The sequence below is a fragment of the Emydura macquarii genome, unplaced genomic scaffold (genome assembly GCF_026122565.2).
Source record: "Emydura macquarii macquarii isolate MOO-44397 ecotype Brisbane River unplaced genomic scaffold, CSIRO-AGI_Emac_v2 contig_1692, whole genome shotgun sequence".
Lineage (NCBI taxonomy): Eukaryota > Metazoa > Chordata > Testudines > Chelidae > Emydura > Emydura macquarii.
The window spans coordinates 1,438,188-1,461,227 of record NW_027131829.1 but is presented as its reverse complement, the minus strand read 5'-3'; the positions used below and the strand labels follow the sequence as shown (position 1 = coordinate 1,461,227).

General features: G+C 53.6%; 1 protein-coding gene across 2 annotated transcripts in view; it reads right to left on the bottom strand.

The window, feature by feature from the left end:
- NMT1 (N-myristoyltransferase 1) overlaps nucleotides 1–23,040 on the bottom strand; it is a 30,823-nt gene that overhangs the window by 4,002 nt on the left and 3,781 nt on the right. The window contains exons 3-10 of one of the 2 annotated variants that reach the window (XM_067556244.1): nucleotides 14,148–14,259; nucleotides 12,269–12,413; nucleotides 7,996–8,114; nucleotides 7,190–7,281; nucleotides 4,438–4,554; nucleotides 3,207–3,377; nucleotides 2,149–2,257; nucleotides 482–652 (exon numbers count right to left, since the gene is read on the bottom strand). In XM_067556244.1, the coding sequence (XP_067412345.1) occupies nucleotides 482–652; nucleotides 2,149–2,257; nucleotides 3,207–3,377; nucleotides 4,438–4,554; nucleotides 7,190–7,281; nucleotides 7,996–8,114; nucleotides 12,269–12,413; nucleotides 14,148–14,259 (1,036 nt within the window). The remainder of the gene's footprint in view (nucleotides 1–481; nucleotides 653–2,148; nucleotides 2,258–3,206; nucleotides 3,378–4,437; nucleotides 4,555–7,189; nucleotides 7,282–7,995; nucleotides 8,115–12,268; nucleotides 12,414–14,147; nucleotides 14,260–23,040) is intronic. The other variant, XM_067556245.1, reaches the window with a different exon arrangement.

The window sequence follows — 23,040 nt, the reverse complement described above, 5'->3', positions numbered from 1 at the left end:
AGCTGGAGCGAGGCCAAGGCAGGATGGAGCCGGAACCGCCCGAGCTCTCTGGGTCCACATGGCAAGTTGGCTCCCTTGCCTGCAGGCCCGGCACAAGGCCAGGCCAGTCCCGCAGGCCCCCGCTGAGGCCCAGCGCCACGGCAGAACAGCGCCACTGGCCATCGCCCCGCCTCGGCTGCACCCTGAGGGCTGTCCTGTGGAGCCCACCCAGGCACTGCCTTCCTACCCCTCCAGATCCACGGGCACCTCTTTCAGAGCATGCAAGAGCCATCCCGTTCCACGCCTGGAGACTCCTTTCTGAGCCCTGGGAGGGGGCTAGAGAGAACCAGCTAAGCCTGGAGCACGGGGCAGAACAAAGCCCTGGCTGGGCTGGTTTAGTTGGGGTTGGTCCTGCTTTGAGCAGGGGGTGGGACTAGATACCTCCTGAGGTCCCTTCCAGCCCTCACCGTCGGTGATTAATCTCTCGGCCTTGCCAGCTCACCTCCACCACGAAGGTGTCGATGATGTTCTCCTGAGGGAAGAACCAGTGCTCCACCTCCTCGCGACTCATGACCGGGGTCAGGTGGAACTGCTTCAGGTACTCGATCAGCAGCTTGTGCACGACGGCAATGTCTCTGTGCTCCATCGGCCGCAGGCCGGGTGTCTTTGGGGTCTGGAGAGAGGGGGAGAAGCTGTCCGCGCTGGCTGCAAACCGTCTTGACTCTAGTAGATTTGGTCACCATGGTTGCTACGGCCATTACCATGACTGCCAATGATGCATTAACAAAGAGGGCTCCTCCCCAAGCAGCTGCCTACAGGCCATCCCTGAGCTGCTCAGACCAGCCTCAAATCCCTGCCCTCCTAGTTTCCTGCCAGAGGGGTCCCAGAACCCCGGGCTTTGTCACGTGAGAAGAAGCTTCCAACCACCCAGGCCCTACAATAACGTGTGGCTAAGTCAGCGTTCCCATCACAGCACCCTGTTCCCGTGCCAGCACACACGTTAAGCGGCCCAGGCTGGACAAGAGATCGCCAAGGTGCTACTGGAAATGGGGTTGGTGATCCAGAAGGTGGCACCTTCCCTGGCTTGGCACCGAGTCCACACCTTACCATGGTGCCAGAGCAAACTGGAGGTGGCAAAATCAAGGCCCTACCTGCCCTGTGGTCACATTGGCACAATTTGTCCCAAGGTTCAAGGGGGAGCGGGGGGGAAGATGCCAGGGTACAGCTCATTGCCAAGTGCTTTGGGACCCCCCCAGACGGAAGGTGCTACAAGGAAGAAGCAGCTTGTCGCTTTGGTCTAAGCGACTTGCAGAGCGATGCGCTCAGTGTGGACATCAGAAGGTGGGTGGCTCTGCCCTGCGGGGGCCACACGCGCAGCCTGGGAGCTGGCAAACCAAGCTGCAGCCCTTGTGCCTCCCTGCCCCTCCAACGTGCGAGGAAATGCGCTGCTCCTGGCCAGGGTCTGGTGAGCCCAGAGCAGGAGGGCTGGTTTGTCTGGGTGTTTATTTCCGGTTTGATCTGATTCCTGCCCCAGGGGACGGCAGCGTCTAGCCGGACCCAGAACTGGTTTTCAGTTTCTGTTGCAAATAAGTGATTGGTTGCTACGGCGACAGGCATCCTAAATCATCTTTAAAGGAGGATGAACTTTCTTTAGGCAGCAGCTGCCGAGGAGCGAGGCTGCCACCGATGCCAGCTCTCCCTCGCGCTGTGCTGATGCTGGAGTGAAAACCTGGCTTTCCTGAGAACAAGCAGCGGCTGAGACGCACATGAGGCAGGTGCTGCTGGTGTCCTGGATTACAACACAGATTGGGTGGGTTTAAAGTAAGAGACAAAGCCGATCTGCAATCGCTCCGAAGCCTGCGGGCAAGGGGCTGACTCACCAGAAGGCGGCAGTTCACTAGAATTCATGACACTTGGCTACACGCGTTTTTCTTAAGAAAAGCACAGACACGCCGGCAGCGTGAACTAAGTGCTAGGTAGCTAACGATGGCTCCCCAGCACCCCTTGGTTACACTGGCCACAAAAATGTCCTTCTTTAAGTGAGGAACTCAGAGCAGCTGGGACGTTTGATCCCCGGCAAACCGCCCACGCCCAGTTCGGGAGCAGCAGCCTGCGTGTCTAGAGAGGCAGCACCTACTCCACTACACGGCAGCCCTGCCAACCACGCACCTCTGGCAGCCGGTAGAGCTTCATGGTGCGCTGCATAGTCATGTTCCTGCTCAGGTGGGAAAACTTGACTTCAATCAGTTTCCGAGGATTCAGGGACCGATGCCAGTATCTGCAGAAAGACAAGTCTAGATCACACCAGCGGGACACTCGCCACCGGACAGATGGACGAGGAGGCTGGAAAGAGCATGCAAGTCTTTTAAGTGCCAGAAGATGGCAAGCAAGAACACAAGATTATTAGCAAGGCAGAAACGTCTCCATCACATCAAGCAGCCTGGCTTCACTTTCAAGCCCTCCGCAGCCTGTTCCCACCCTACCTATCATCCCCCATTCAATACCAAGCTGTGGACACTTGGCTTCCATTGGCCCACGATGCCCATCTCCATCACCCACTTGCTAAATTTTCGAACACATCCCTTCCTGAGTTCTCCCATGCTGCCCTTCCCGCTTGGGAGCCGCCCTCTGCAAACATCCCCCAAACTAACTCAGCACCCACATTCAAATCCTCCCTTGCTGTGATGCCTACAAAACCAGCTAGGTGGCTGGTGCGCTGAGACAACGGCCCACCAAGCAGACCAGTCCTGTCGCATTGTTTCTTTCAGCTCCTGTCTGTGTATATGCACCTGCTGTCTCTTGTTCGAAACTTAGTTGATAATGTCTTTGGGGCAGGGATTCTGTCTTTTGTTCTGTGTCTATGCACCATCTAGGCCCTGGGGCCGCGGTCCATGCCTGGAGCTACACACCCAACAGCTCCCAGAGAGAAAAGCAAGGGCAGCTCAGAGTGCATGCGCTGCAGGAATCCTCTCTATGGTATTGCTTCACGGCCTTCAAAGAGTCAGCAGCTCACCCAGATGACACACGGAGCTGCCTGGCCTCCTCCCTGAAGGACAGTGCTAGGAGGGAGCCCCAGAATGTACCTGATCCGCTCTGCCCAGCGGGATCATGGGTAAATCAAAGTGCTCTGGTAACGAGCCGTGGGAAGAGAGTTCTGTTCAGGGCAAAGTCTGTACTTCTCGGTGGTGGCTTTTTAAGCCGTGGGGGAGGTCAGGAGTGTCACTTACCTACAAGTCCCGACAGGTTTTGGCAGCACTACCCCTGCAGTGTAAACAGCTTGAAAAATCCCCTCCAGGTGAACCCGCCGGGTGATCTCCCGGATCAGAACCGGAGCCACCCTTTTAGAGCGCAGCTTCTTGTGGACGCAAAGGAAGTTTATCTCCACCATTTTCTTCTCTCTTGAGAGGACAAAGAACAAAAGGGAGAGTCAAACAGGGGCGTCTTGGCAGGGTTACTCCAATTCCCCAGTCGCAGAGCACAGCCCCGCCCAGAGCTGTCCCTAGGGTATGGTGAATCGGGGTGACCGCCCCGGACCCTGCGCTTTGCGGGGCCCTGTGCTTTGTGTCAGAACTGGCTGGGAAGCAGGCAGCTGCAGCCCACCTCCCGGCTGTGCACCACGATGATTTGTCCCAGGCCCTGCACCCCCCTAGGGACGGCCCTGGCCCCACCTGGGGAGGGAAGTGGGAAATGGGAGTCGCCCCCTCCCTGCTCTGCAGAAGGGACAGAGATCTCTAGCATAAGCCAGGCCAGGGGAGTGGGAGATTTCCCAGCCTGCCCACTCTGGGCCATCACCTGTCACTGGTTAATCCTCCAGCCCATTCCATGCCCCACTCCTGGGCCGCATTCATCCATCTACACAACACTAAGCAATTCAACAGGCAAAGCTACCTGGACTCTTGGACGGGAGCCCTCGGCTACCAGTGTTCGGCAAGTCACACAGGTGGGGTCGGTGCTTCCTGTGCACTAAGAATCATTGCTGGCCCCGGCCTTGATGCTGCATAAATAGCATCACAGCGCGCTAGGAAACGCAGATGGCCACATTATCCCAGGCACCTACATGACTTGGGATCCTAAGGCCCAGCGCCAGCCCATGGGCGGGGACGCAGGACCCTGAGTTGCTTAGGTGCTTTTGAGAATTTTACCATGAGCACCACAGGGAAACACGACAGCTGTCCAAAAACCAACGTGTTCTGAAGGATTTCCACGCGCTGTCCCTTACTGATAGCCAGAGCTGTACCAGCTAGTGCTGAGGTTCTTGCGTGGGAGAATGCCATTGCCTGCCTTAACTAAAACCCACCTTTCCCTGCAATCACCAGGCACTCCTCGAGCCAGAGTGCTACACATCAGGTCTGCCGCCCGTAAGGATCAATGCAGTTGAAATGCCTCGGACCCAGCCCGGGAGCATCCGATACCACAGTGAGGAACACGGGAGGCAGAGCCAGACAGAAAGGTACTTACGTATCGTAGATGTGGATCGTGGCTGGAATAGCACTGATGAATCCAACCAGCTTCTTGCTAGTGATGACTCTGACCCCACAGTGCCACTGGGGCAGCCAGCCGGGGGGACGCAGAGCCCTGAAGAATGGACAAGCCTTTGTTAGTCCTGGCGGATTCCTGCACCAGAAGCCCCAAAGCGCCCGTTTGTCTTTTCAATAGGCCCTGCCTCCCCACAACGTCCTAGCAGGCTCTAGTGCAGGCAACAGGTGCCAGCCCTGGAGAGTGCCGCCCTGTCCTTGGGACACGGACAGCTAGGGGCAGCATAAGCTGCTTTCCATGGTCCCAAGGGCTGCACGTCAGCCACGGCCGGGATGGATCCATCCAGAGGAGGCCAGGGAGATCAGTCACACCTGGGACTTTCCACGGAATCATCCAGCCCAGGGAACACACCCCAGGTGCAGTTCTGTGCCGAGGACACGTTTCTCCCAGGGACCTCAGTGAGCCGTAGGTTTGCTTCACTTGGGCCCCAAGGAGATGTCTGAGAGGTGGGAAGCAAACAGCACGGCTGGCAGGGCTCCATTTGACCCAGAGGCCGATGGGGGTGGGGCGTGGTGGGGTGTGATTCCCTCAGTGCCACAGGCACCCCACGCCCGTCCCTGCAGAACTGAGAGACTCCCAGGAGTGCTCAGTGCTGGCCTAGCTCCATGGCCACTGGTCAAAGCCCCGCTGCCTTCAGCGAGAGCAACCAGGGCCCAATGGGACCCCAGCCTGGAGCTCGTGGGCGGACACGGGCTCACCTCTGAAGAGAATTAACACTTTACGAGTGGTGAGCCCTGCCCCGAGTGCAACACGCCCCCGAGAGCCCCCACGTCAGCGCCCCAGCCACCAGGCTGAGGGAGGCAGATACCCAGGGAGGGACCCAGCTGCCTTCTCGCTGCTGACTAGAAGGGAACCCGAGGAAAGCAGCGTTCCCGTCCGGAGCAGGGAGACAATGCAGGCACAGCGCCCGGGGTGCAGAGCTTTCACCGTACACAGCTACTTGGGGGGGGTCTTCGCGACCAAGGGAACGGTGTAAAGTTCATCAGTAATAATGCATCAATTGCTCTTACAGAGCACCTTTTACCCAGGGATTGCAAAGTGCTTCACAGCCATTCAGCCAACCCTGCAAGCCCAGATGAGGAGGTCATTACTGGTATTGCCATTTTAGGGAGAGGACCAGAGATGAGCAGGGACTCAGAGTTAAAGCCAGACAAGCCATGGCCACGAGACACCACAACGCCACCAGCCTAAAGTGAAACGCAGACTATGGGCTGGATGCAGGAATTCGCGGGTGAGGTTCTCGGCCCTGGGCTACGCAGGGGCTCAGACTCAAGGGTCACGATAGTCCCTTATGGCCTTGCAATCTAAGAATCACTGAACAAGCGGCTTCCTCACTGAGCAAGAGCTTAAGCACAATGAATTCTGGGTGGCTCCCCCGGGTTATTTATATTGCACTGGAACAGTACCTGGGGCTTTAACGGACTCTGCAGCAGAGAAGGTTCCTGGCCTGAAGGGCACAAAGCCGGCCCTGGCTGGGGTGAAGGAGGCCAAGAAAGGTCTAGCTGCAGACGGGCACTTTGAAGGGGAAGCCTCCCCCAGCAGGGTGGAAAGGGATACAGAGCTCTCGGAACAGCAGCAGAGATGTAGGGCTGTGTGCAAGGGGTCTGCGGGATCGGCATGCGGAGAGTAACAGTGTGAAGCAGGGGCCATGAGTGACTGGAAGAGGGTGAGGGAGGGGGGCCCTGCAGGAGATGGGTGATGGGGCTGCAATGCTGAACAAGGAGCTGATCACAGGGCAAACACAACTGCAGCAAGCGTGACAGAGACGGCCAGCCCCAGGTCAGCCAGCAGGGCCTGTGATTTCAGCCGCTGTGGGCAGGGTGCGCAATATAGCTCTGTACGATCACCCTTCGTTAATTCCCAACAAGGCCGTTCCTTCCCCGGGCTGTGCCACGCAGCACAGGGATGGAGAGATGGGTCAGAGGGACCCTGGCTCACAGGTGGCCAGGACATGCGATGCTGATGGTGTCTTGCCGGGGCTGAATGTGACCTAGCAGCAGAGTCTGGGGATTTGTTGGAACTTCTGAGAAGAGGAACCCGGCCTTGTGGGTACAGCAGGGGACCAGGCAGATCTAGGATCAGCCCCCAGCTTGGACACCAACTTCCTGAGTGACCTCTGGCACGTGACAACCTGCCTTCCTCTGTGACTGTGGCTAAGGCCCGAGGACTGGCACTGTAAAAGCCTCTGAAGCCCCAGACAGGAGGCTCCACAGAAATGCCAGCTCAGCCAGTGATGGCAAGCTTATCTTGTTGGCACAATCTGCTCATCAGAGCCTGGATCCAGCAGCCCCAGGGTGGCGGGGTCAGGCCAAGTCAGGAAGCCACTGGTGGTGCTCTAGCCCCCTTCCAAGGGAACGGTACAGAGCTGGGGACAAGCTCCGAGCTGGGCCGTCCTAAGCCTCAGAGGCACCCAGAGCAGGGAGAGCCATGTGTCCCCGAACCTCGCGGGCAGGAAGCCTGGGGTCGCCACCGGCGACGCTGACCCCGCACGCGGCGTGTCTGTGTGGGATGGGCGTGGCAGTGGGTGAAGAGAGGTTTGGTGGGGAAGGAGGTCAGAGGCCGATTAAGCAAAAGCGGCAGCTGCAGCCCCAGACCCAGGGAGCCAGGTTTGCCAGGCTCCAAAATCCCCACGCAGCCTGGCCCTGCTCACGGGGCGGGAGAGCCCCCGACTCACCACAGAAGGAACTCGGGCGAGTAATCGAACCGGAACATGTTGTCGTCGTCTTCCACGTAGTTCTCGTTCAGGAGCGTGTACAGCTCTTTTAGCTAAGAGAGAGATCAGTCGGCTGAGGAGGCAAAGCCGGCTAGTCAGTAACAGCCCCCCTCAGCCGGGCCCCCGACCGGCCAGCAGCCGCGACGGGGAGAAACCCCACTGGACACCTTGAAAAGGCGAGGCTAATGCCCGTGCTCAGCTCGAGGCGGCTCCTATGTCCCTCAAACTCTCCCTTTCCTCTGCTCAGCGCCCACGGCAACAGGAACTGGAACAGCCTTTGCGTGGAGTCTGCTGCCATGTGCCCTCCTCACTGCGGGAGAAACCTCTTAGCCCCCCACTCGTGCAGGGGGGCAAGCCTGGCCTGGAGCTGGGGGGACAGACACGCCTGCCATGTGCCGCTGTGTCAGGCTCACTTGATCTCCAGGAGGCAGGGTTAGATTTCGAAGAGTTTTCTAGGGAGCGAGGCCTGCGGGGAGCCGAGCCCGCGCTCCAAGGACCCGTGGGGAAGTTCCCTTTCCTGCCGGGGAGCTCGCTGAACACAGCAGGGCGGGTCAGGCTGGGGCACCGATGACATTTAAGTTAAAAAAGGCAGAGCCCGTCTTGCCTTAGGGAGAGAATAGCCCGATGGCTAGCCTGAGCCGGAGAGCTGGGGAACTGGGGCAGAGCAGAGACTCCACAGCTCCAGGAAAAACTCCAGCAGCTCAGTGCTCGGGGCTCAGCATCAGAGACCCTTCCAAACGGGCTTGTCCTGCCTTGGCCCTGCTTACCACGCCTCGGTCCCCCAGGTCCAGGGCATCCCAGGTGAAGCTTGGGGGCAAGGTGTAGGGCTCCTGACGGATATTGTCCTTGTCTGGTTCCACTGGCCCATGAGTGTTCACCACTTCTCCTGGGAAAGAGAAAGGAACAATGAAACGGGTCACTCGGCCTCTGGGAAGTAACTGCCCTCCTGACACCTGTGTGTTAGTAACACGCTCTTATGTTCTGAGAGCCCCTTTCACCCCAAAGGGTCCCAACAAATTTCGCAGACTGCGTATACAGGGATCATTCCCTCATTATTGAAAAGCAGCTAACTCCAGGGAGGAGCGCAACAGCTGTTTAACAGCACACAGCAACACTACACCATGGATCTGAGGAACTGAAGAGCTCATTCACCTGAAACTGCAGGGCAGGTTTAGGGGAGCAGAGTGTAATTCGCTGACTGGGACAGGGCCATGAAGCGGGCAGGCACTGGCTTTACGCCTCATTTTGAAGGTGACGCTTCCACACCAGCAGGACGCTGCTCTCTGGCACTGGTTTCTTTCTGACTCGGAGAAGGGTGCCTCCATGGAATCATTAACTCCTCCCTGCAGAGGCTGGGCTCTTCCTCAGTTTCCCACTCAATTGCTGACCAAACCCGCCCCTGCTTAGTGGTCAGATCTCAAAGTCACAGCCTGAGATGGTGTTAGCTACCGGCCACATGCAGCAGATCTTTCTCTTCATAGTTCTGTACCATCATAATCCTCGGTCTACCAGCCAGCCCTTTCCTGAAACTCCCCCATTGTCTGCAATACCCTCCTGGAAGCTTCAAAAGGAGCATTTCTCCCTGCCAGCTCTGCCTTTGCCATTTGGCAGACATCAGGATTTTCCTCCCGCTGTGTTTTAAATGCAGCTGAAATTAACAAGGCCACTTTTGTTTAGCTACTGTGACTCCTAAAGCATTTGATCAAGCCAAGAGATCTTGATTTGGGCACCCGCCGTACTGGGAGGCTAGCACAGCTCAGGAAGTGGTGGTGTTAATTAAGTGCTGCTGAAAAGAAAGTACAACACATTGTCTTCACGATTCCCAGAAAAAAAGCTTTAAAAAAAAAAAAACTCGAGGCAATGGAGAGGCGAATTTAAGATCCAAACATGGATACAGAGAATTCATTCCCAGAACCCCCGGGGCCAGATAGTCAGGCATGCTCACCTGCAGCAGCTCCCATGGCTCTCAACAGATGCTGAGTGCTAGAAAATCTGGCCTCTCAAACCCAGAATACTTGTGTTTACCAGCTGTAAGTAGCATTGACCTGGTCATGCTGCATGCTTGATTTTGTCCTTTAACTCAGCACTGGGGAGACACATGGTCTAGTATTTGGAGCAGGGTGTGTGTGGTACTCAGAAGTCCTGAGCTCTGGTCCCAACACAATCACTGACTGGTCTCTGGGCAAGGCCCTGGACCATTCTGTGCCTCCGTTTCCCATCTGTGAAATCGGGATAACACCTTCTGCTTTACAGGGTTTGTAATGCTTAACTGATGTTTACAAAGCTCATTGGGATCCTCACACAAAACAGGGTCTGGTTCCCACCCCCTAGGACACCTACCGCACATTGGGAGGTTCCAGTAACCGTCTTGACGGCAGCACGAGGATCGAGGTCTGAGTGCCAGACTACCTGGGGCTCATTCCCTTCCAGAAAACAGCCCTTCCCGAAAGCCAAATAAAGACTCAAATGCCGTGGTAAGGTGCCAGTGCTGACAAATGACAAATGCAGAGCCAGCTAGACGTGGCATGGGCGGCAAAGGGGATCGGACAGAGGCTCTTCAAAGGAGTTGCTAAAGAGAGCCAATTTCCCAGTCACCACAAGGCGGAACAAACCCCAGGTCACCTTAGAAAACTAACAGTTTGCCTTGTGTGATTTAAAGCTCTTCTCAGCGTGGTTTGGATTAGGTTGGGAGCTGCCAGAGGCTGAGAGAAGAAGCAATGCAATCACACCGACATCATGGGAGCTTCTGCAGAGAACTGCTCCTATTCATCTGGGACGCAAAGTCCTTCCAGAGACACGGCTCTCTGCATCAATGAGCTTCTCTTCCTTTCAAAACCATTCACTCTGGACACGACAGGGGGGGACCTCATTACTGGACCGCCATCACTTCAGTGCACACTCACAAAGTCAGACACAGTCATTAGTACACAAGCGCCCTAGAAACACGGTCACCTACACAGCAACACAAGTCTTACTGGGGGGAAGCGGCTACTTTTCCAAAGAATAACTCCAGAGATAACGGCCAGGCACGTTTGGGCTGTGAGCAGATCACACTACTTGTCACAATCCCTCCCTGGCTGGGAGAAGCTTTACCGCTTTTCCCTTAGGTAGAGAGCGCGAGAGAACAGGCTAGTGGGAGACAGGAATCCTGGATTTGATTCCAGCTCTGCCAGCGTTGCTGTGACGCCTTGTGCAAGCCTGTGCCTCAGCTTCCCCACTGTCACACAGGGAAGCAGATTAACGTGTCTGTACAAAGTGCCTTGAGAACCCTGCACTTCTGGAGGCACAACGTGCGGCTATATTCACACGTTTCTAGTGAGACTCCTTACCCGGGCCAGCACACCGGCAGTGCCTGCAAACGTCGCAACTGTAGCTGGACACTTGCCGGCTGAACATTTGGCCAACTAGTCCAAGCGATCAGCACAGAGGCAAGGAAGCACGACCTCCGGGAGCCGGCAGACACTCACTCATCCATGGCGGCAGCAGGGGGATGCTCCACGTGATGACTAGTCCCACTACAGCTCACCTTCTAGATGACGGGGCCATAACTCTTGACCTACCCAGCTTCTCCACTGGACAGCACTGCAGACTCGTGGCTCGGCAGCACAAGGTGGTTCAGGCACAGCAGGACCAGTACCGCACAAGGGATTTAACAATTGCACGCCACGGAAGAAGTGGGACGATTCGCCACGAGTCCTGCCCCCATCACTGACTCACCCTAGCTCTAGTAGATCAGGCCAATGGTCCATCTAGCCCAGTGTCCTGTTTCCCGACAGCAGCTGGTGCCAGATGCTTCACAGGGAATGAATAGAACAGGGTCATTTATCGAGTGATCCATCCCCTGTCGTCCAGTCCCAGTTTCTGGCAGCCAGAGATTTCGGAGCAGTGGGCTGGATCCCTGACTGTCTCGGTTCACAGCCATCGATGGCCTCATCCTCCATTAACCCATCTAATTCTCTTTTGAACCCAGTTATACTTTTGGCCTTCACAACGTTCCCGGCACTGAGTTCCACAGGTTGACCGTGTGTTGTATGAAGTTCTTCCTTATGTTTGTTTTAAACCTGCTGATGATTAATTTCATTGGGTGACCCCTGTTCATGTGTTATGTGCAGGGGTAAATGACTCCTCCTTTTTCAAGGACTCGAATAGGAAAAGAGGGGATTTAAATAGCTTGTTTGATGAAGAGAGGCTTGAACGTGGCCTGAGAAGATCTCAGCAACCGTCCTTGGAACTTAGGCACAGGCTAAGGACAAAACTGATCACATGCAGGGTTGGTGTAATTGTTAAAGGAGCAGCTGCCACTGACATGGCAAAGAGGAGACAAAGATGAGCAAATGCGAAGGCTCTGCATTTTTGTAACTATAAATTTGCAATTGAAAACAACATCAAATTACGCAGGGCCTTTGGGATCTCGGCAATTTATGTTTCAACGACCGGGAATCCCTGACAGCGGTGAGCTTTGCTGGGTGTTGTGATTATCATCGAGTTAAAATGAAGGAAACCCAGCTAGGCCAGCCCAGATACTAAGCTGAAGGGTCCAAAAGGAGACTCGAGAGAGAGAGCCTTGCAAGTTAGTTACGATAACGTACAGCGCCAGGCACAAGTCTTATTCGCCTATTTGCACCATGACAACACTGACAAACAATGAAAAGAAAGATCGGTGGGTGGGTCAGGCACCAGACTGGGACTCAGGAGATCTGAGGTCAATTCCAGACTCTGCCAGACTCCCCCTGTGACCTTGTCATTTAGTCTCCCATGTCTCAGTTTCTCCCATAAGGTTTCCCCATCTCATCCAGGTGCTGTGAGGACAGAATCCATTCATGGCGATGAGGGACAGAGAAGGATCAAGATACAAAGAGAACGAAAACTCCTGACCAGCCGAAACCGAGTTACCTGCGTCAGGCGAGGCTGGGCTCGGCAGACTCCAGATGCAGAGGTTTGGCGTTTACCACCAGCCAGGACACAGCGACATGGCCGTGGGCTGGGTGAGGGCATCTCTTCAGTACACGAGCACAGGAAGGGTGCCCACAAGGTACATACCTAGTTTGGGTACCGGCTGCGTGTCCCAGAACTGGTAGCTGCGCTTGCTGGCCTCCTCCATGGTCTTGGCTGGTCCTTGACCTACAGAGAACAGCTCAATGGCTTTCTGAATCTCCTGGATCCTCTCGGCTGGCAGCGAGTTCACCTGAGTAGCAGAGAAGCGGGCACAAGACCAGTGAGCCAAGCTACTCTGGCTGTCAGCTCCTGGAGCTTGAGTCTAAACAGATGGAAAGGACAAGGCAGCAGGTGCTGCCACCGGTGCATGGTCTGGCTCCAGGCATTCAAACGAGAGTGGAGCCTGCGGGAGGGGATGGGGGATTAGCAGGCGCAGGGAGCACAGAGGACACTGCCCCTCCTACTGGTGACTCTCCCATGAGGATCTGTGACATGACAGCAACGTGCTCCCCGTCTCCCAGGACGTTTGCTGTGTCCAAGGCACGTCTGCTTTCCAGGCAGCACCGGCCCAAAGCGGCCACGAGATCTACTTTAAACTGCCAGTAACAGGAGCCCAGGGGCCAGCATGACAAGGGGAGGGAAGGGGAGCCATTCTCAGGCCTCCCTTTGCTCGAGAGGAGCCGCCCAGCAGACACATGGCAGCACTTCGCTGTCATGGCCAGATAGGCTTTGGCTCAACCCTTTCACCTCATATTAAGCCAGGGCTCTGCAAACCGGGAATCCCAGCTGCCAGTGGAGCTGCTGGATGATGCAAACAGCGGCAAAGCATGACGGCCATTAAGACCAAGGGAAATGAGCTGAGCAGCGTGAACCTATCCCGCCCCCGGTTACCTAGCACTTGTATTAGGATAGTGCCCAGAGGCTCAAACTGAGACCAGGATCCCGTGTGCTAGGTGCTGCACGTACACAGAACAGGAATTTACCGATTACAGTCTAACCAGACAAGCCAAAGGGCCCAGAGAAGGGCAGTCACGTGCCCAAGGTCCGTGACAGAGCCGGGAACAAAACCTGGGTTTCCCAGAGTCCCAGTCCAGTGCCCAGGACACCGGCCCACAATGTGTCTAGGGCAGTTCTCCCCTCTCCTCCCCCCATCCCCTCCCCCGTATCCCCTCAAATGCCCCCTCCACGTCCAGCACTGCTGCTGAGGAGTCAAATGCCTTAAAGCCGCTGCTTCTCCAGCTCCTCAGCACGGCAGTGGCGTTTCACTGGCGCAGACACAACGCAGAGCACAAGGCAGAGAGCGCACCCCAGCCTGCTGCGCCACGCTCTGGCACCAGCCACTGCCACTGGCTCACAGTCAGCAGCCTTATCACCCGCATCCCCCAGCACCCCTGCCACACTCCACGCACCCAGGATTACCCCCTTTCTGCCGGGACCGAAAGGACTGTGGGACTGGAGTTAACTGCGCTGGGGTTTAAGGTGCAGTCAGTTTGATGCCCTCTGAATTGAGCAAACAGATCAGATGCTGTCCAAAAAGCAGAAAATACAGTCCTTGTCTCCAGCGCGGGCAAGGCAGGGGCACTGGCAGGTGGTGAAAGGTTCTGGCTGGCACAGAGAGCAGCCAGCCTCTCCGGGCCTCCTCACAGTACGAAGGCAGCTGCCCGGGCACAAGCGCCAGTCTGGGCATGCTTACTACAGCAACGGAGCGAGCGTGGATTTCCTAGCCCAGGGTCGTGATCAGCCCCAGATCTGCCCACAAACGTCTGCTGGCGTCAGTGGGAGTGCTGGCACACAGATCCAGGCCAGGAGAGGGCCCTGAATCAGAACACCCATAAACCAGGGCAAGTCTCAGCATCAGCAGCCTCTTTCCCCACCATGTGCCGTGCTGGAGACACACAGACATGTGCGCGATACATTCTCTCTAGAGGGCAGGCTCTTATCTGGGAGAGCGACCCACCAGCCCCACGGTAAGGGGGCAGTTTACCTTTACCGGCTGATCCTGAGCTGGATCAAGCTGTTCTCCTCCCTTCTCTTTCTTCCGTTTCTGTTTCTTTTTCTTCTTTTTGGCTCCACTGTCATCCACTGGACTTATGCCACTAGGGAACAAAGCAAACATCATTGGAGGCTTTTTCGGAGGACATTTATAGTCTTTGCAGCTCGATGGAGAAAATAAAGGGCTCCCTGTTCTAACTCAGACCCGAAGATGCATCACACCAGCTCTGGGAGCCTGAATAATCCACAGACAAGGACTGCAGCCAACAGTGCATTGCATGGGATAGTTTCAAGTCCATTTCTTAGTGACAGCACTTCCCAGATAAAGCCTCAAAGGAAAGAAGGTCAAAAATCTCTCTCCTTCTTCAGGCTGGTTCTGCCGCCCATCGCTGCAGGATCCGAGCACCTTCTGCCTAGCACAACCTGGCAAGGGGGGTCCCTAGTGGGCCAGAGGCTGGGGCTCATCCCCCTCTCTGGGAGAGGAAAAGTGCTCCACGGGGCATGAGGGATGGGAAAAGTGCTCCACGGGGCATGGGAAAAGTGCTCCAGTTATGGGGGAAAAGCTTCATCAAAGAGGGCAATATCACAGTGTTTCCTGAGGCTGCTCAGGCTCTGGGTTTATCCAGTCTCCTCTGGGAGCTGCTTCCGTGGCTGGTCTCCTGAGAACGTTCTGCCCCCGGCTCTGCCATGCTCTCCCCTGGGCTTTCTGATCCACGTGGTCGCGGAACAGACCGAGTTCAGAGACCGAACTGAACTCGAACTTTGCTGAGACGACCTGTGAATTGCCCCACCACACGGGGAATTGTCAGTTCTACTGGCCGTATCTCACCAACGTGGGGAAGTTAATGAAAGCACCCACCCCAGAGGCACAGCTTCTGTGCAGGGTTCAGAGAACATACCCCACATGCACAGAATGATCAGGGGTGTTCAGGAGACAGGTATCACAGGAAATGCTCGTACATAAGAATCCGGAGACACAAGCTGATCTCCATACACAAGGCTGCGCTCACTCCTCATTAAACCTCAACACTCCCCCAAGCCAACAGCTTATCGGGTGGATGTGGCTAAGGCATGTCAGTTTCCTAGCCCCTGGTACACAAGGGAGCAGCCAGCATCATGTCTGAGTGCCTTGACTGCCCTGACCCGAAGGATCCGGTACCCACCCTACAGCTGGGTGAACTGGATCTGGCCTTGCAGCGTGAGAATGGGCGAGACTCAAACCCATGACCATCAGGACTGTAGTCAAGTGTCTTAACCATTCAGTCACTGCACCTCAAACCTCAGCAGCTCCTCAGAGCCACAGTGACTAAGCTGCAGGATCTGCAACCAAACTCTGAGGCCCAACCGTGGACCAGAAGGACCGACGCCACGCCCGGTGCAGCGCGAGCGCACGACCCGACTGGTCAGAGCTGGGGGAAGGACAGTGGATGGAGGTAGCCAATGTTTGGGTCACACCGCTCTGCAGTAAGCCTTGGAGGCAGATCACCAGCCCTTTCCCAAACTTCCCGACGCCCTGGAGCAGAGCATGGGGCAGGGTGGTTGGCTCTGCTGGGACGGGCCTACACTTCCCAGAGGTGGGGAGGTCGCTCCAGCAACGGATCTCGAAGGGGCTACAGGAGGCACATGAGGGGAGAGGAGAGCAACAAGGGTCAGGTGAGACACGCCCAACAGCTGCTCTCGAAATGCCTCCTGTCACCCTGGAACCAGACCAGCCAGCCCGGGCAGTGTAGGCCTGGGAAGGCAGCTTACAAGAGAGCTAATTACGTAGCACAGCTGAAGCTGGCTAAGCGCCAGGATTGGAGCTGCACAGGCCTAGCCAGCCACCGCTCAGAACAGACGCGCGGGCGGCACAAGACGAGACCCTGGAGGAAGCCAGGAGGAAGGGGGCTGTTTTGTGGGAGAAGAGGCACCTCAAACACACCCTCACAGCCAGCCCGGTGGCCCTCCAGCCCCAGAACCGCAACCGAACCAGAGAATCCCGGGGAGGCACCTGCTCAGCTTGCTGGCCAGTTGTCTGCAGCCACCAGAACTCGGAGCAGTTCGCTGGGTGTCAGCCAAGAGATGCTTCCTTCACAGGCAATTATCTGTCCCGGGCCAGACCTTTACAAGCAGAGATTGTGTCACAGGAGCTCAGGCAGGACTGTGAACGGAGGGGTGACACCTACAGGGCCTAGTTCTGTGAGCTACGAACTGCCCCCAACTCCCCAGTCTGCTGGGGGAGCCCCGGGCTGGCACTCAGCACCGCGCAGAATCTGACCCTGCACTCGTATCTGTGGTTACACCGGGACGTAGAATTAATGAAGAACAGCCAGCAACATACGATCAGGGCCAGGTGAAAGCTGCCTGCTCATGGGCCTCTGCTTTAAACCACAATTTGCACACTTCACAGCCTACGTAGCCAAACTCACTGTGCTCGCTAGATGCTCTCCGCACACCACCAGGGACCCCCCTCTACCTCCACCTCACCCTCTCCTCCACAGCAGGGGCTCTGGCGTCCCCCATGCCAGGGGCTCTGGGTACCCCCAGCAGGATCCCCTGTTCTCCCCACATGCCGGGGCTGTGCCCATTTTCCCAATGCCAGGGCTTCTGTTTGCCACCCCATTCTCCCCTCCAATTCCAGGGGCACTCCGTGTGGGTTAAACCAAGCGTCCAATGCATGCCGTTGTTCAGGAATAGCTGGTCCGCCCACAGGGGTTTCAATAGCAGCAGTGAAACCTGACAAGTCTAATCAGCTGTCACTACCGCAGTTTGGCAAAGCTCTGCGGAGCAGCAGCAGCACTGGAAGGCTGCAGCCCCAGGAAGATGGTGCTGCATTTGGTCCGTGTCGGGAAGATCTTCTTCACAGTCAAAAAGCAACTCCCAAATGAAAGCTTCAAGTCTGCTAAGTTGATGGCACTTGCCTGGGAAAGATTCCTGCTCAGTTACATACACCTAACCTGGCCTATAGCACGTCCGCTCCCGAGGGCCTGTCAAAGGTTCTTTGTAGTTGGTTTTTTTCCCCCGAACAGCTTGGCAGGTTTAGAAAGCAGGTTGCTAGGCCAAGAGTTTAGGGAGGAGGGGGGGACGACACGGAACACATTTCTTTTCCTTTGTAAACAGCAACACCCCCCAGCCCATTTGTACAGTCACTTTGCAAAGTAGAACCGCACTTTAAAAGGAAAGGTTGGCCTGGGAAATGCTCCCTCCCTGCTGAAATACCGAATAGCTTAAAACTGATTAGGCCACGTAGCAGTAGTTAAAGGAGATAGAATGAGAGCGCGGAGAGTCTGCTAAGACATAGGGGTTAAATGCCCTAACTCCTGCAAAAATCATTCTGTGGTATCATCCATAACGACCTGTGAGAGGAGACTGAAAATTCAAACTCCTGAACTGTACTCCAGTTCTGCCACTGCTCGTTGGGTGACCTTGGTCACTTCACCTCCTGTGCCCCAGTTTTGCCAACGGTACAATGGGAATGTAGTTCACCTCGCTCACTGGTAAGACTCTTTGGACCTATAAATGCTTTGTATTACAGGTCTTCTCTGAAAGGTCTGCCGCAGAAACACAGGACCCTTCCAGTGTTCTGGGACACTGACAGTACCATACTGACTCAGAGGAAAGTAAGCAATGCCATTTCCTAGAGCAGTTAAAATAGTCCCTGGAGTTCTCCTGTCCAGCCAGCGCATCTATGCTTATTAGACAAGCCCTGAGGTGATTCCAGCCAGAGAGGGGCACAGCTGCAGGTTATGTCCGATTTAAAAACAACGTTATTTCAATCGTACCCAGTGAATTTCCCCCCCCAACCTGCCCATACAAGATTCAAACCGCAGAACTGGTCACAGGCCTCAGTGCATTTGCCCCAAAGGCTGTGTGAATGCATATTGCAAACAGGGCGGCAAGGAGTCCCCTTTCTACTCTAGTGTGCAGGACCAGTAAAGATCACTCGTGTCACCCACGGTCACTATAAACCAACATGTCTCGGACCAGGTCTGTACCACAGGGGCACGGCTGAGGCGCTGTAGTTATGCCAATGTAACCCCGGAGCGTAGTTCAGTCACAAAGAGCTTTTTCTGTCCGTGTAAGAACATCACCTCCTCAAGCGACGGGGACATTCTTCCATCCCCCTAGCTGCATCAACGCCAGGTTTAGGCTGGCATCGCTACAGGGTGTGGATTTTCCACACTCGAGTGCTGTTACTATGCCGACCTACATTTTAAGTGTAGGCCAAGCCTTAGTGATGTTATACCCCAGAGACTCTAAAGCAGCCCCTTGCTCGACCTAGACCTCCTCGCTGTGAATCTCTGTTTATTTCCCATCAGCACCTGGGCAGAAGAACAGGCTGAACTCCAGTTTGTCTCATGAATTAAAATGACTGGGTGAGTTTGGACTCTGGCCTGCTTCTTGCTGGTGGTGGGTGGCAGAGGAGTATGAAGCAGAACCAATACAGCTTGATTTTCCGGACCCCAGGCTGGGTTTTTGAGTGGAAGCAGTTAGAAGAACCTTGCTGTGATCTGCAAACGGAGACACCAAGGGAAAATAATTAGAGACCTGCCACTTTTAGGTGCACATGTAGTATGGCCCTGGGAGGCTACCTGCACTAAGAGGCAACTCTTGCTCCTGGGCAACAGAAACGTCTGCACTGGTGTTCAAATGTATAATTGCCCTCCATGGCAGATGGGACCGTAGAGACGTTCAAGACCTTCACCACGCAGCCCCAGTAATTAAGGGCAAAAGTGATCAAGAGATGTAGGGCTGGCAGGCCAAGGTGATGCATGATCACTGAATAGGAGTTCGGATCTGTCACAGAATTTAGCAAGGGAAAGGAAACCCCCAAGGCTCTTCTTTCTCCGTGTCGGCGCTGGAGAACAAAGTCTGGCCTTGTCTACACTAGAGATGTTGAACATCTTCAGAACCATGCACACTGCCAGGGCCCCTCTTGTCCACACTCAGATAAACTCCAGGCAGTGGACTGGTGCCAAAGAAGACAGAGGTCACTGGTGTAACAGCACAAATCGTGGCGGTCTTCCTCTTGTACCACAGCGTATCTGCAGCCTTTCGAGAGCTCTCTGACCCCACTACAGTGGGTACAGTAGCGCTGCCACGGTCACGGGGCAAAACTGCAACAGTCCTTAAACCAAAAGCACACTGGGCTGTGGGTGCTTGAACTGGTTCCGTCGCACCACTTTTGTCAGGAACAGTTCGACTTTATTGAGTTTCTGTCTGAAGCACTGGGATCTTCCCAACAATGCTTACAGGGTTCCATTTCCTCTTATCACCTTGAAACTCAGACTCTCTGCCAGATGGGGTGGGTGGGGAAGCACATTTTTATCATGTTAGCACAGGACATTTCTTGTAGCTTTCCAAATAGCCCAGAGGATCTAAACGGAATCCAATCCACCCCACCCCCAAATGAATTGAATTCACCACTGCCCAGGCTTTTAAGCTATCTGCCTGGAAATTAATCTGGTTATTGCATGTTCTAAGAAATGGGAAGTACAGCAAAGATTCCAAGATGAAATAGCTGGATCACCTCTCCCTCCTCAACGTTAACAGTCCTGTTTGTGATGGGTAGCATCAGGGCACAGGGCATGGGCACAGGGCAGGCAGAGAAGGAAAGGAGCTGAAATCTCTACCTTTGAACAGACAGTCAAACACAACCACCTAAACACAGGGTTATACAGCCAGGACAGGAACATCATGAGACTCCATGTGTGACTTCAGATTTAACACCTTAGTTTCCAAGACTGTATGGTGGGGAGACAATGTTTCAAACTGCAGCCCTGCCACCTCAACCTGGATTAGCTGAGTCCATGCTCCCTGGAATCCATCAGAGTTTAGCTGACACTTTTGATGATGCATGAAGCAGAGCTGATTCCAGCTTGTTCCCCCTTGGTTTTATCAGCTCCTACCAGGAGAAACACTTTGTATCAGTTAAGGCAGCAAGTGTGACTCAGACACAGATGGAACAGATACACTGGGAAACAAGGAGCTATTTTTTCAGTCATTTTTCTGACCATAATTTTACTCACAGTATCAATGAAATGCAAACCGAAGTTTCAGGAGCTTTGTTATTCAAAAAGTGAAAGAGAAAAAATTCAGAGAATAAAGGAAAGGAAATGGCACCGAATTCTTTCAGTTTTCCTCCAAAAAAGCTCCAAAGTTTGAAATGTAGTGTTAGATGCTCACATACCAGAGTGAAGAACCTACAAAACTCCCCCTGCCGAGCTGAGCTCCCTGGTCAAAAAGATCTCAAACAACAGTCAGGAAGATAATTTTCTATCCCATATTTAGATGCCTGAAAATCGTTCTGGCAAACCCACTGCTAATCAGGCATGATACTTACACAGGTAATCTTATTAGAATCCTGAGGGACAAGAGAACGAAGGCTGAATGGTATTTATAAGAGGCTGTCCAGATGGCGAATTACAGAAAGCAAAAGGACACAAGAACCAGTACTAAGCGCTATAGTGCTCTATAGTGGCATTTCTCAATCACTGGTCTGTGGAGCAGTGCTGGTCCCTGAGATCTCCCCGACACAGTTTAGGAAGGCAGCAAGCTGGTCCCTGGTACCAAAAAGATATCATTTAGAAACTACATTCCATAGAGATCCACTGATGGGGGACTTACATAACACACCCCTTCATGGTGTCAGTGGAGCGGATAGCTTACAAAACTAGAGAAGCTGCACCAACATTTCTAAGCAGACCACCCAGAGAAACCCGCCGCCATCCCTGCTGCATTTACACCACCCAGGCTCCAACAGTGGCTTCCCAACCAGTTTTGGAACAGCCTGACACAGACGGCACAAGGAAGTGCAAGCTTCCCTTTCCCCACACCCAGAGCAGCAAGGCCCCTACTTTGCACACCCACAACGGCTGCTAATTGTGCTGCTGCGTGTGGTGATTTTGTATTGTACACTGATCCCCACTTGGAAGGGCACCACTAGAGCCATTCCATGTGACCCGAGTCACGTGCGAATCCAAGGTCTCTAGAAGTGAACATCACCATCGTGTTTCGCGCCACAAACTACACAGATGGCTGGGGTTGCAGAAGTGTAAGCTGGTGACAACGTCAAAATACTTCTTGACCTCTATTGAGAAGAGAGAGCGCCGAAATGCAGTCATTTCAGGTGTGGCGAGGGGTAGCCAGCTGACACACAGGGCAACAGTGGTGAGGGAAGTCGCTGTGCCAAGGGTTAAGGCTACAATGGTTTACAGGTTTCCTACAGATCAAGAATACGACTTTTCTTCCTTCTATGAATAGATTTTTAAAAAAAAAACTGAACAGTGATCAGAGAAAAGAGTAAATTACACTCACTCACTAGAAAAGAAAATCATTCAGCCTTATCACAGACTATTTGAAACAGGCTAAGTTGATATTTTCCAGCACTGACGTGCCAGCAAATCAGAGGCACCTCAATTCCGTTCCTTCCTACCCTTAAAAAAACCCCCAAACAGTCAGCACGATTGCAAATAATAAAGTTAGACCTGGATTTTTTCAGTCTTGAAGCAAAAACCTAAGGGCGCTTTGACAGGAAACGGGGCACTGAGGGGAGAGAGAACTCCCAGAATCGTTTTGCAAGTCCGTTTAGCAGCTAGTTGTGTGACAGGCCCTATATTAAGGCTGGATTTCAAAGTGCTTTTCCCCACCTCAATTTGTTGTTTGACAGCATGAATTCTGGGCAGTCAGAGTAACTAATAAATGAAGTGCGTGCATGTTAGACTAACAGATCAGCAAACATCTATCACCAACAATAGAACCACTAAGATGGTTTTTTATTTTCCTGCACTCTGGTCTTTTCTCTTTCAAAGAGTCCTTTTATTGGGGGGGAGGGGGGGAGGTGTTCTTCAAAGCTTGTCTTCCTTATCACTGTATCTATTGACTTTCCCTTCTAACTTCATTTCCCAATCAAAATGCATTTTAAACTTTTCAAGCACCTTTGTAAAGACTTGTCTGGACACGCCCTGACAACTGTGGTGCACTAGAAGTGTCAGACATTTGTTAGACAGAGCTGCTGCAGTAGTGCCACTGTAGTGTAGATACTTTTTACATCGATGCAGTTAATCCACCTCTCCAATAGGTGGTAGCTACATTAGCAGAAGAATCTTTCTGTCCACCAGCCATGTCTACACCATGGCTTAGGTTGAGTTAACTGTGGCACACAGGGTGCAAAATTTTTCACAGCCCTGAGCGTCGTAGCTAGGTTGATTTACATTCTAGGCATAGACAAGGACAATCTGTTAATTTTCATGTTCTTCGTAGTGAGGACAAGGTAATTATAGCGTCACTATATTAGGGTTTAAAGTGACTCTCAACCGGGAGTACACGTAACCCTTGGTGTACACAGAGGTCTTCCAGGCGGTACATCAACTCATCTAGATATTTGCCTGGTTTTACAAGAGCCTACATAAAAAGCACTAGCGAAGTCAGTACAAACTAACATTTTATACAATGACTTGTTTACACTGCTCTATACACTATCCATTGAAATGTAAGGACAATATTTATGTTCCAATTGATTTATTTTATAATTATATGGTAAAAATGTGTAAGTCAGTGATTTTTCAGACATAATATGTTGTCACACTTTTGGATTTTGTCTGATTTGGTAAGCAAGTAGTTTTTAAGTGAGGTGAAACTTGGAACACGCAAGTCAAAGACTCCTGAAAGGGGTACAGTAGTTGGGAAAGGTTGAGAGCCACTAAACTACAACTTGCCTTGTCCACGCTAGGATGCTAAAATAGGTTAAAATATAATTTTCCCCCTAATGAATACAAGGGCCTGAGAGTTTAAAACTCAGTTTGACTGGGAAATATCATCAGAAGGCGCAAAGCAGAGTCAGCAGTCGTGCTCAAGCTCTGCTTCTCATTTCTGCTTGGATCTGGTTTTACAAACAAAATCATGTC